The sequence below is a fragment of the Atta colombica genome, unplaced genomic scaffold (genome assembly GCF_001594045.1).
Source record: "Atta colombica isolate Treedump-2 unplaced genomic scaffold, Acol1.0 scaffold38, whole genome shotgun sequence".
NCBI lineage: Eukaryota > Metazoa > Arthropoda > Insecta > Hymenoptera > Formicidae > Atta > Atta colombica.
In genome coordinates this window covers 3,547,213-3,559,740 of record NW_017259490.1, presented here as the reverse complement: position 1 = coordinate 3,559,740, position 12,528 = coordinate 3,547,213, and the positions used below count along the sequence as shown (strand labels likewise).

The 12,528-nt window shown below is 31.8% G+C and overlaps 2 protein-coding genes across 6 annotated transcripts in view; one reads left to right on the top strand and one right to left on the bottom strand.

The window, feature by feature from the left end:
* LOC108690898 (retinoblastoma-like protein 1) overlaps nt 1-3,291 on the top strand; it is a 5,514-nt gene extending 2,223 nt beyond the window's left edge. The window contains exons 4-8 of one of the 2 annotated variants that reach the window (XM_018198434.1): nt 481-578; nt 678-1,070; nt 1,210-1,649; nt 1,871-2,810; nt 2,908-3,291. In XM_018198434.1, coding sequence (XP_018053923.1) covers nt 481-578; nt 678-1,070; nt 1,210-1,649; nt 1,871-2,810; nt 2,908-3,096 — 2,060 coding nt within the window. In that variant the 3' untranslated portion in view covers nt 3,097-3,291. Of the gene's footprint in view, nt 1-480; nt 579-674; nt 1,071-1,209; nt 1,650-1,870; nt 2,811-2,907 lie in introns of both variants that reach the window. The other variant, XM_018198433.1, reaches the window with a different exon arrangement.
* Nucleotides 3,292-7,048: 3,757 nt separating this feature from the next.
* On the bottom strand, nt 7,049-10,820 carry LOC108690895 (alpha-(1,6)-fucosyltransferase). 4 transcript variants are annotated; one of them, XM_018198423.1, is made up of 6 exons: nt 10,598-10,820; nt 9,110-9,389; nt 8,824-8,997; nt 8,525-8,743; nt 8,342-8,423; nt 7,049-8,263 (listed from the first exon to the last, which is right to left on the bottom strand). In XM_018198423.1, the coding sequence occupies exons 2-6, from the start codon at nt 9,343-9,345 to the stop codon at nt 7,202-7,204; spliced, it is 1,773 nt and encodes a 590-aa protein (XP_018053912.1). In that variant the 5' UTR covers nt 9,346-9,389; nt 10,598-10,820; the 3' UTR covers nt 7,049-7,201. The 4 variants fall into 4 exon arrangements, with proteins under 4 accessions (XP_018053912.1, XP_018053913.1, XP_018053914.1 ...); XM_018198424.1 differs by lacking the exon at nt 10,598-10,820 and adding an exon at nt 10,346-10,531; XM_018198425.1 differs by lacking the exon at nt 10,598-10,820 and adding an exon at nt 10,366-10,531.
* Between the last annotated feature and the right edge of the window lie 1,708 nt (nt 10,821-12,528).

The window sequence follows — 12,528 nt, the reverse complement described above, 5'->3', positions numbered from 1 at the left end:
TGTGTGTGTGTGTGTGTGTGTGTGTGTGTGTGTGTGTGTGTGTGTGTGTGTGTGTAATATATAGAACACTAAAGCTATCTGAACTTGTAGATTGTAGATAAAAAAAGAAAAGCCAAAAAAGAAGATACATTTAGCAACTTATTAGCCTGTTAAGGGTTTTTTTTTATTTATTTATTTTTTTATTTATACAAATTTGTGTATTTGCTTTATTGTGATTGCTTTGTAGCAGAATGGAGGAGATTAATTTTGAACAATATATCAATTTCAAATATATTTGAGCAAAACAATGCTAAGCATGGTCAATTTATTAAATATGATATCTTACAAGGTGGGTCTATATCTTGTGTGAATGTTTCTGTTTTGTAAATAATTGAACTAATTTCTACTAATCATATATTTTCTTAAACAAACTTGCCCTGTGCCTATTATTTTTTAGATTACAAGCACAAATTTTTATAAATATGTGATTTTTGGTTTCAGGCCACAACGCTAATGAAAATATTGGTTCCCCTACACAAATGATGAACATTGATGATTTTCATGAAAGATTGCAAATGCAAAGAGAACAGCATGCTGGGGTAAGTTTTAAGGATATTTATTTTTATTTGATTAGTAGTGCAAGTATATTGTATTTTCTTATGTATAGTGCTTGTGTAACTGTTTATTTTTCTTAGCAGATACAATATCTGGCACCTCCTACCCCATTAACTGGACGTAAATATCTTCGATCGAAGGATATGTCTAATATAACACCAGTGACTACAGCCACTCAAAGCGTCATTAAATTACAAGCTTTGATAGCTGGACAATCTGCTCCCAGTGAAAGTCTATTACAAATATTGAACAATTGTTCTCAAGATGTTAAGTCCTCACTCGAGGCAAAAGTTAAACAAATTGGTGAGCAATTTTGCGCAAACTATAATAATAATGCAAATATCACCAATGTAAATGATGGTTCAACATCCGACTTTGGAAAAAAGCGTCTTCTCATGGGACAAACTCTGTTTTACAAGCTTTTAGAAATGATTCTAAATGACGAGAAACGTAAAAAGCCGAATGACGATATAACTGTAAGTTTATATACATATATATATATATATATATTATATATATATATGTATGTATATATAAATGAAGATAATTATAGATTAAAAGATCATTGAAGTATAGCATATTCATATGCTATATCATAATAATTATTTGTTACAGAATCTCCTTTTGAATGCAGTTTTTATCCAATGCCTGTTTGCTTGCTGTCTGGAAATAGTTATATATTCATATAAAAGTAACGACAAGGTATTCCCTTGGATACTGAAGGCTCTGAATCTGGATGCTTACTATTTCTATAAGGTTATAGAAATTATAGTAAGAGCTGAGGATCAGTTGTCACGGGATGTTGTTAAGCACTTGAATCATATCGAGGAGAAGATTTTAGAGTCTCTGGCGTGGCAAAGTGACAGTCCTTTGTGGCAAACTATCGAGTCTTTGCTGGATGGTGTGCCAAGCTGCGAAGAAGTTTCTTTGCCTGGTACATTGGAAACTGCTGATCCAAATGCGCCTGGACAACCTGTGTTAAGACGAATTGCTTTAGATCGAGAACGTACTCAACATGATGTTCAACAAAGTCCGATTTCATCCGCTTCGGAAAGGTATAATTTAATCATCCAGTGTTTAACCAAAAACTATAAATAAATGTATACACGATGTAGAGAAAGATTAAGAAAATTATTTTAATATAATATAATAATATAGATATTAAGCTTTTTTTCTTCAAATCATCAATCTAACGATTTTGAAAAATTATAAACTCTTGAGTATTCTTTACCAAAAAATTTTTTTTATAAAGAATAATATATATTGTTATATGTAGATTTCAGTCTCCTGTCCCAGCATCTGGTGTAGCAAAGAAGCGATTATTTTCCGAAACTAGGGTCACCGGTCAAAGTGTCCTTCGTGTCGGACAGAGTGTGTTATCTACTAACAGAATGTTAGTGGACAATGGTCATAGGATACTTCTGCTTCCTGAACAAATTGTCGTTTCTAAACCATCTAGCACGCAAGCGTTAAATAATTCCACACAAGCGACGAACAAAGACGCGGCTAAACCGAAGAGAACAGGCTCTGTCGCGCTGTTCTTTCGAAAGTTCTACAATCTTGCGTGCGTACGCATGCAGGATTTGTGCAATTCATTGGAAATATCGGACAACGATAAGAAAAAGATCTGGACGATTTTCGAATACTCCGTCAAGGAACGTACCAAATTGATGAAGGATCGACATCTTGATCAGATCTTAATGTGTGCAATTTATGTAATATGTAAATTGGTCAGGATAGAAAGAAACTCATTCACTGAAATCATGCGGTGTTATCGTCTACAGCCACAGGCTGAATCGCATATATATAGATCGGTGCTTATCGAAAAAGTTTCTAATGACGGAGATTCGAAGACGAGTAGTAACGAAAGATCGGAAGACAATAGTATGTCAGTAACAGAAAATGTAACTCCACCGACACCAACAAATATGGCCGGGACGTCACAAAACTTCGATGGGGAGATACGCGGCGATCTAATCAAGTTCTATAACACGATGTATGTCCCGCAAGTCAAGGAATTTGCAAATAAATTTGGATCGGCTCGCGGTAGCGTCATGAATCTCTCGCTGAGTCCTTTACCGAAAGGAAAAGCACCTGCTAATTCTCCAGTAAGACGTGTTACTGGTAGTATTATGACACGCACTCTAGATCCGAAGGCTATAAGTGCGTCACCGGCGCCGCAATTAAGTTATTGCTTCAGTCGTAGTCCTGCCAAGGTAAAATAATATTTTGTAAACTAAAATATAATTTTTATAACTAGTTTTTCTTTAAATATCTGAAAATTAACTCTTCTTTATGATTAATGTTTTTCAGGATTTAGAAGCTATCAATAAGATGATGATATGCGTAGACGCAAAAAAGAAGAGTGTAGGAAAACGATTACTTTCTGATGATACGGATGTAGAAATGACAGAAAGTACATCTCCTCCTAAAAAAACTACAACTTTTGTTGCACGGAAATTAGAAAATATCATTGGAGAACGACGAACGCAAAATCAATAAGCGGAATGTGGCAGAGTGACAACATTAAAGTTTATGAGGATGAGAAGTGTGTTCAATCTGCTTTTTATTTGTATATGAATTGATTTGCAAAAGTGAAGAAACCTATATGAAACAGATGAAAGCCAATCTCTTGGCTATCTAGCATAAATATGAGACGTTCGTTTCTCAGGTATAGTCATTCTAGCAAATTGGAAGGGCCCAATAATGTATCATTCACATTATATAAGGATGCTACAATGTTGTTTGTAAATCTTATTTAATGCGAAGTCAGAATTCAATTTCCAGTATTCCTCTCTCATTGACTTTTATCTTATCAGAGTAGATTATTTTTTCTGTTAATTTATGATTTACCAAACTGTCTTTCAAGTTGTATTAAATGAAAGTCATGTAATGTGGATTATAACGGATGAAACACGCATATTACACGCATATTACGCGCATATTACGCGTTATTTTCCATGCATTATGTTAACATAAAAACCTTTTAAATGTTAAATTAATTGAAAACAAATATTACCAATTTTTAACATGTCTGCAGTTATTTTTTGATCATGATTGTTTCGTAAAATTATCTTTATATAGTAAAAAACACATGTACATCTATAGATATATATATATTATAGTGATAATTAGTTTTGTGATAAAATTGTCGGGGATTTTGTAGGAACATATTATCAGTGATTCTACAATATCATCAGAAGTTTTAAAATTTAGGATTATGAAATTATTCATTTTCAGTATATATAACATACAGACTCAAACAGAAAATTGCAAAAAATATGATAGTAGTATTATTGTGACAATAAATTGTAATTTACTACGAAGTAGTATAACTTCAACGAAAAATATTTTAATGATAGATCTTGGAACTTTAAAATCGATTTTTTTCGAATAAAAATTTGATTATAATTTATCGGAATTATTTACCTCTTAACATCACTTATCGCGTAAACAAATATTAAATAATTCTGTTTAAATAAAGTTAAATAAACAGAGAATACCGTTTTGTTATTTATTTACATTTCCAAACTTAGAATCCATTGAAAACCTTTTAATCGGTTTTGATTAAAAAATATATTAATCCCTCGATATTAAAATAATCATTGGTCCTTTTTATGTATAGTATCTATCGTTAAAATATCCAGTTGTGATATATTTTGAATTTGTAAAATAAGTTAAATAAAAAATGATATTAATTATATATATAAAATTCTTGTTTCTGATTGTTATGATCAGCTCGTTGCATTATATCTTGTAAAACCTAGTCAATATTTGTGAAGTATTTGGTATTTACATCTTTCACACTGGAAATTGATCTGACTATTTCAATTGCATATATTATGATTTATCGATAAAATTACATCATTTTATGTACCGCGATCAAAATGTATACAAAGTCTATAAAAAAAATAGTTTCAGTTCCGTTTGATAAAATCAGTTATTTTATTGATGAACGTGAATTCATGGTTATAATACTGAGTATTGAATACTGAGTATTGAAAGAAAATATAAATGAAAATACAGTTGAAAGCAGTTGGGAGTAATAATTCGATTGAATTTACTCTTTAAAAGGGGAATGTTGATTCAAATAAATTCAAGGTAAAATCGTTATATGTTCATTATAAGGATATTTTCTATATTGAGATAAAAGTTATTTATATCTTTTAAAATTTAGTTTATCATGAGTTGAAGACTCAAAGTAGATGTAAATATTTCTAAATTCACTACGATCTCATTAATTTGCCATTTATTATCGAACAATGTATAAAACGAAAATTATAAAATAAGTGTTAAAGATAATTATTGTATTTATTGCATTGCAAGGATTTTGTAACTCGAGCTTTATATAAATGAATATCGATCACGAGTTAAGAAAAAGAGAGAGAGAAAAAAAATACTGAATACTTTAATAATAATAATTGAATATAAATATTCGCGTTATGCACGAGATGATTAATGTTGCCTATTTTCACATGTGTTTAGATCTGCACTTCTTCGGGTTTCTTCGGTTAATATAGTGAAATTATTTGCGAAAACGTGCTTCTTGATCATTTTTGTTGCTTTTGCTATTAAAATTAATTTTATTATTGTATTTTCAAAGTTTTTTTGGTTGAAAAGAAGAATATAAGATTGTTTTTCTTTATACAGAGTAGGGAATTTAAAATGTTACAAACTATGTAACTATATATATAACCATTTTTTTACATCAATTGATTCACTTCATTATTCCGCGCATAAAGATAAGATATATTTATCAAAAAATGAATAGTTTATGAGATACTTTCTATTTCATGTCAAAATGTGTCGGAATAAAATATAATATATCTTGTAAACTATTAATTTTTCGATATTTTTATCTTAATATTTATGTATGCAGAATTAGGGAAATCAGTTATGTAAAAAAAGATCATTTCATTATAAAAAAGCGGAGACGACCTCTATGTTGAAAAGTCAAGTTTTCTAAAAAATTGATTTTATCAATATTGATTGATCGAATTTGTTTCCCTTGAAAAATCATATAATTTTGTTCAAATATATTTTTGATTCGACGAATATTTTCAGATACAACGATTTGTAACACTCTAAATATCCCATCCGGCATAGCTTATATGCACGACTAAAAGTGATTACTAATGTAGTTTTCTTTATAAATAAATAATGTAAAAAGTTTTATATCAGTGTATAATGAATTACTATTAATGATCATCTTTTATGTATATAAAGTATTGTAATACAGAAATGAATTGGCAATATAATAAAAAATTTCGATTTTTTTTATAAAATCATCATCGCAATACTATAATTAAAATTTATCAAATATTTTGGAACGTAATGTGCAAATAAACGTGTTTTAAGATTATTCTTATTTAAAGCAACTTACTTTACATGGTTTTTAATAAAAAAACATACATAGTATATTTCATGAATTAAATATTTATTAGTCAAAATCAAATTCGAATTTTATAATAACAATTCTTGTTTGCGTTTTGCGTACAAAATATATTACAATATATGCATATAAGGAAAGTTCTTCTATATTGAATGTAGGCCTCAAGCCTAGCTCAATGTCATATGCGCAAATGCCTTATTATATACATACACTTACTTATGTAAAATGTCATATATACATATATGTATACATATACATATATATGATGTATTTACATGGCATAATACATTAAGCTAGAACTGTTTAAATGATATATATATATATGTAAAATATACAGAATGTCCCAAAAGTCTGTACATTTTAGCGACACATTACGAATCTCTATTCCTATTTCATCAAAATATACAATACCTCATTGGAACATCCCATATTATACAATTCGTTTTTGTGACATTCATATAAGTTATTCACTAGTATTTTCAGGCTCTTATTTACAAAGTATAAAGGAGCGCGCAATATATGAGAAATTTCTACATTATTACGTATTTTTCAGGGACATTAAATTTCAGTCAATGTAAACAATGTTCCACAATATTGCATTGGCACGAACGTCAGCTATTTTAATACGCGCAGTGATAAATTTTTTTTCAGTCTATCATATCTATATTATGTACATATGGAACAAATTTGATTTGCCGATAGAATATCGAAATATTATATATTTCGAATAATTATATTTCCAAATATAATGATTCAGCAAAACCAATCTCTCTTAATTAAATCTTTTTGATTAAATTAACAATCACATTTCATAACTTCAACGAAAATATATTAAAATATTACAATACTGCATTGCTATATATTTGCAAATTTACCTTATGCATAAGTGCTATATCTACACAGTATTAATTTATAATGTAATTTCATATAAAAGGAGTTTTTTAAATGTTAGAAAAATGGTGTCTCCACATTATTCGAGAAAAATTACACTTGGAATCTTTCTAAAATCCAATGTAATCATAAAAGACAGATACTATCTCTTATTTAACAAGTCATGGCATTTGTGACAATTTACAAGCATTAAAATCGTAATTTACAATAGCAAAATATATACATGTCATCTTTGCTAATATCTTAAAGAAGTCGATCTAAAGAAATAACGATTTACTCGAGAGATTTCACTGTCAGACAATGACTTGGCTCGGTCATTCTTATTTAATCTTCTTTATTTTCCAGCAAAGGAATATTCGAATACTTGGGAAAATCTACAGCATCAATGGGATTTTTAACTTTGAAACTGGGAAATAATCCTGTCATGCTAGTTCTGGTGTTGTAACCTTTGGAGAAACCATCCCAATGGTTACCAAAAACATCGATTAAGTCTCCGACTTTTAGCTCTAACTCTCCGTTCTTTCTCGGTTTGTGATCCAAAATAGCAACGTGGGGATGTGGATTTTGTCCCCCGTAATAATATATATCATCGAGGGAAGCAAATCTGTCATACGCGTCCGCGTAAAAGGTTTGCATCAATTCGTACGCGACGCGACATACTTGAGAACTAAACGTACACACCAAATAATCGCATTCCGACAGAAGATGGATATCGATAATTATTCCCTGCAACGAGGTATCTGAATATCGTTTCGCTACGGATGCCGTTTCCGCGATTTCCGGATCGCCTATTATCTCGTAATTCGGATAATGTTTTCTAGCTGTTGTTATCACTTTCGGATCGTCACTGGCTAAAAAAACTCTCCTCACGTCTGGTTTTGTTTCAAGCTCATCAAAATATTGTTCGACTTTAATCATATATTCATCTATGTCATGATAAGCTGCCTCTGTACCTACTTTATCAGTTCTACGCACATGAACACCAACGATAGGTTTTTTAAAACCGAGTCTCTCTTTCGCTTTCTCTAGCGTTCTCTTTACGTGATCCTGAGGTCTCATTAAGTATTTTAATACTTGTCCTACCCACCAAACTAAAGGATGACCATGAATCTTCTCTAATCTCGGCGCTAAATCTGCAGGTACGCTAGGTGGCTGAAATCTTGGCTTAGGATAAACGTTGTCTACAATTGGTAGAGATATTACTTGTTTAGAGGGATCTCCAGGCCAATTAGAATGTGAAGTACCAGTTGTAGACAAGCAAGTGTCGCTAAGAGGTTTGAAAACAGATTCCCAACCATCCTTGTGATACCTCCAACCTTTAGATTTCATTATTAAAGTTCTTTCTGTACCATAAGCCACTAAGAAACAATACGTGATGTGATGAATCTGCAAAGAAGTACATACATATACAACACTTCTTTTATTTGATCATTTAATTATTATTATTTAATTTAATTTTTTTACCTGACATCCAAAACCACAACCTTTATTTAAGCTACATATTAGCTTCTTCGCCTTATTACAATCAGTAGGATTTTGTAGATATCTTCAAAGTAAATATGAGATAGATTAGATTAGTAAGATAGCTTAGTTTTGAAATCTTAAATACTTTAATATAAATTAAATTATATATCAGGGCTGCATTACCTAAATCTTCTTTGAACAAGATCGGATAAATCTTTAGCTTCCTTTTTTCGCCATTCATCATAACCATCTGACTTCTTCAACTTATCGATATTTATTATAAGTGACTTTTTGTGCTCCCATGCATTTTTTATCACATCCTGTATCTCTTTTTCTCTTTGATCATATGTGAATTCATCAATGTGCTTCTTGAATTTATTTAACTCAGCGTTAATATAATACCTGTAGTGTAAAACTAAGCACGTAATCTTTCGTGTAACATGTTAAGCATAATTTGTTTTAATTTTGATAGTCATATTTACCACATCTCCTGAATATCATTCCTCAATCGCCGTCGCAGTTCCTCATATTCCAAGGAAGGAATACCATGCTTTGATCCATCTTGATGATCTATTAGATCATAATAGACCGATGCTTTTTCGAGTCTGTCTTGTACGGAGCCTAAATGGTCCCCTTGTATAGATTTCGACCCTTCTCTGGAAATTATGTTAGCCTATACAATAAAAAGATCGCAGTACTCTATGTCTCAAATGTTGCATTTTCAGCATCGCTTTTTTCATATATGCAATATGTTGTACGCAAACATACCCTAATATGAAGTTCTTTAACGCGTCATTCTGCTTCTTTAGAATTTCAAAGTCATTAACCATTTGTGTTAAGCGTTGTGTATTCTCTTTGTTGGCAGTGTCAGCATCGCGGCTTGACAATGAGTTGGATTTAAATATATGGATCATAGAAATAATCAGTACTAAAAACCATGCGGCTAGCAATGCTATGCCGAGTTTTCCTAACCAGCCAGGTCGTCCAGAACAAATTGCTGCCATTTTGAACAGATAGTTTCTATCTGCGATGTGTCACATTACGAAATCTGTAAATATAATAGATAATGTTAAAGTTTATTGTACATGAGGAAGATATTTTACTTACATATTTAAACTTTGTACAGGATGTTTTTCAACAAGAAATACGGTTGACAGTACAATACAATACAACAATGAATCATTACATTTTTATTGTTTGCCAAATGTTAAATAGAAGTACGATCATCATGTTACACCTGTTATTATAATATCATGTAGACCTATTATTTTTCCATACTCCAGGATACTTTCCATTACTCCAGGATTGAACTTGTAGTTTTTATCTTTTGTCTTTTTCTTTCTAATATAAAAAGATAAAAAAAGAAAGATGAACTATGCAAGAAGTTTAAGACTTGGAAAAAGAACTGGCTTTATATCTCTTGTTACAAAACATCAACAGTCTTTATTCTTATTTCTAAGACTACTTTCTTTTTAGAAGGCAATCAATATCCTATCCTTCTTGATATTCAATGAATAACAGAGGTAAACAACATTTATGTCAACTGTTTCCTAAAAGGAAAGCAGTAACTCCAGTGTTCTCGAATGACATATGCAACTTATAAAATCTAAGCACGAATCACTTCCTGCGGAAATAAACGATTACACAAGCGTCATTCAATGAAGAAAATGATTTCTTGACATTTCGGAGATCTCAATCACGACGTAATAGTTTTTCATTCGCACGGTATTCCACTGAAACTATTATTATATCAAAAATCGTCGCGAGATAGAAAAACTAATGAATAACGCGAGCTGATTTCGAGACACAAACGAGTCAACGGAGCGGATCAGCGTTAATTACTTCCGTTACATGCAATCGCTTCGTGATCGTTCCAACCTCTGCATCACTGCCTTTCGATCTCTTCGTGTCCGGTGTGACGGGCACGCAAACGAATAACGTAAACAGTAAAATAAATGATTGGCGATTATTATATGAGAGACACTGAGCGGAGAAAATATATACCAGAAGTGCATAACGTGTACCATTGCGAGATCGGATGCGTGTAAGATCGGAGGGTTAAAGGTTAACCAAGGCAGCGAGACCGTCACGAGTCACGATCTCCGATGGCGCAGGTACGCGAGAGGGAATCAAGGATCTCACGCCGATCGTTCGAAGACGCTCGGCATCATCGCCGCGCGCGCGCCAACGTCATCCAAATCTCCTCGAATCTCAGGAGACTTCAAGTGGGAAACTGGGAAGTGGGATATCAATTACCGGTTTCAATCTCCGGCCTCCTCGGCCTCCTCGTGCGATCCGGTCCAACCACTTTTTCGCGCTTACGTGTCGGTGTCGACCGCTCGCCGCGCGACTCGCTGACTTATGAAAGACGGCACGGCGATTATCTATCATCTGTCCGCTACTATTGCGTGATTGTGAACGCACGAATAGAGACGTCCCAACCGCTGTGCCACTTATTCTTGACTTGATTTCCTTCCATTGCCGCGCTACTCTGATACTTGACAAGTCGGGTTAGGGAGGGCTGGCTTAGCTGGCTTAGCTGGCTACCATGCGTTCAACGCTAGGGTGATTTAATTTGGCTAAAATTCCGATTTACTTGACAGATGATTAATTCGACAGGTGGAATTGCAACATTTCTGGCTGTACATTCCTAATTCCTAATTTAATCCTTCATTCTTGCCTTTTATATTCATGTGACTTAAAAAATATATAAAAAATTATGTTTTTTATTATTTACATTTAAATAAAGATTGATAACATTTGATCTATATATTTTTTGGTAGATAAAGATAAATACAAAAGTTTTTCCTAAATTGTGAAACAATTTGCATTAAATATGTATAATAATAGGGAGTTTTTGCAATAACGTGGTTCGGTGAATGCTAAAATCATCTTATCTTTTTCTCGTTATCTTTTTCTTAATTAGTTGTTAAGAAGAAGATAACGATCTTAGCGTTTACCGTATCTGGATAAACGACATTACAAAAATTCCCTAATTATAAGGTACATTTCGGAGAGACGCTATATTAACGCTATTTGTGTCACTCTATCTTCATTGTTTAGGTATAAAACAAAGATACGATATAATAATTATGTATATAAATAGCATTTATGCATTTATAAAGCTTATAGCAAATTTATAAAGCGAAGTCCTTAACATCTCACGTGAGCAATATGAATATAATGAATAGAACGAATTCAGTGATCAAGTGCAGGCATTGACGCGCATTAAAGATCATTTCATATCAATTAACACATTTGTCATATTATCTGAGTACTTAATTCATAATGAACATAAATTTCACGATTTATTCTTTTTTCCTTTGAAAAAACTCCTTTAATATGAGAAGAAGGATGAAAAATGATATATTTTTTAATATATGCATATTTAATATTTATAGCATGACATATTATAGTATTATACGCATTTCCACGTATGAATTAATTACGAAATCTCTCGATCAATATTAATGTCAATGCTCCAATGTTTCAATATTATTCAATGCATTCTATACAAAAAAAAAACATACAAATTGTAACAATTAATTTGTTATTTCGATAATCTTTTTTTGTATTGAGATATTTCGAAATTTCGTTTCCACATTGAACAGAACTGTTGCGTGAAGTTGGCGCTAAATATTGATAGTTTCGATACCTCGCAATGTCGTTTCTTGACAAACAATTATTGAGTCATGTCGATTACGAAAAACGCCTCCAAACGCAACGCAAAGGATAGTCATAGTTTTATATTTAAGACAATCTTAAGTACAATTTTTAGAAATCACGAACCAATCAGAGAACTGTATTAACATCTTAAGACAGTCTTAAAATAAGAACCAATTATGAATACCAGCCAGAGCTCCTCTACTTTTCACGCGATTGCTGTCGTCTAAAAGTGAATCTTCCCACGCGCGAAAAATTATTTCGTAAAATGTCGTCTGGGAAAGTTGACTCGAGGTTTGTTGTAATAACGCATCGAATATTGCATTATACGAGCGCCAGGATCGCGAATTCAGTAATTTCGCTTCGAGCGTCGATTGACAAGATTTTTATATTTTTACATTCATATCGTTTTTTTATCCAATTGCATTGTAATAGTTGGCGCACAATGTTTCATAGGTATATAAATTTATATGTATAATATGTAATGAATTATTTATTATTGTAATATAGTAATTGATTATTTA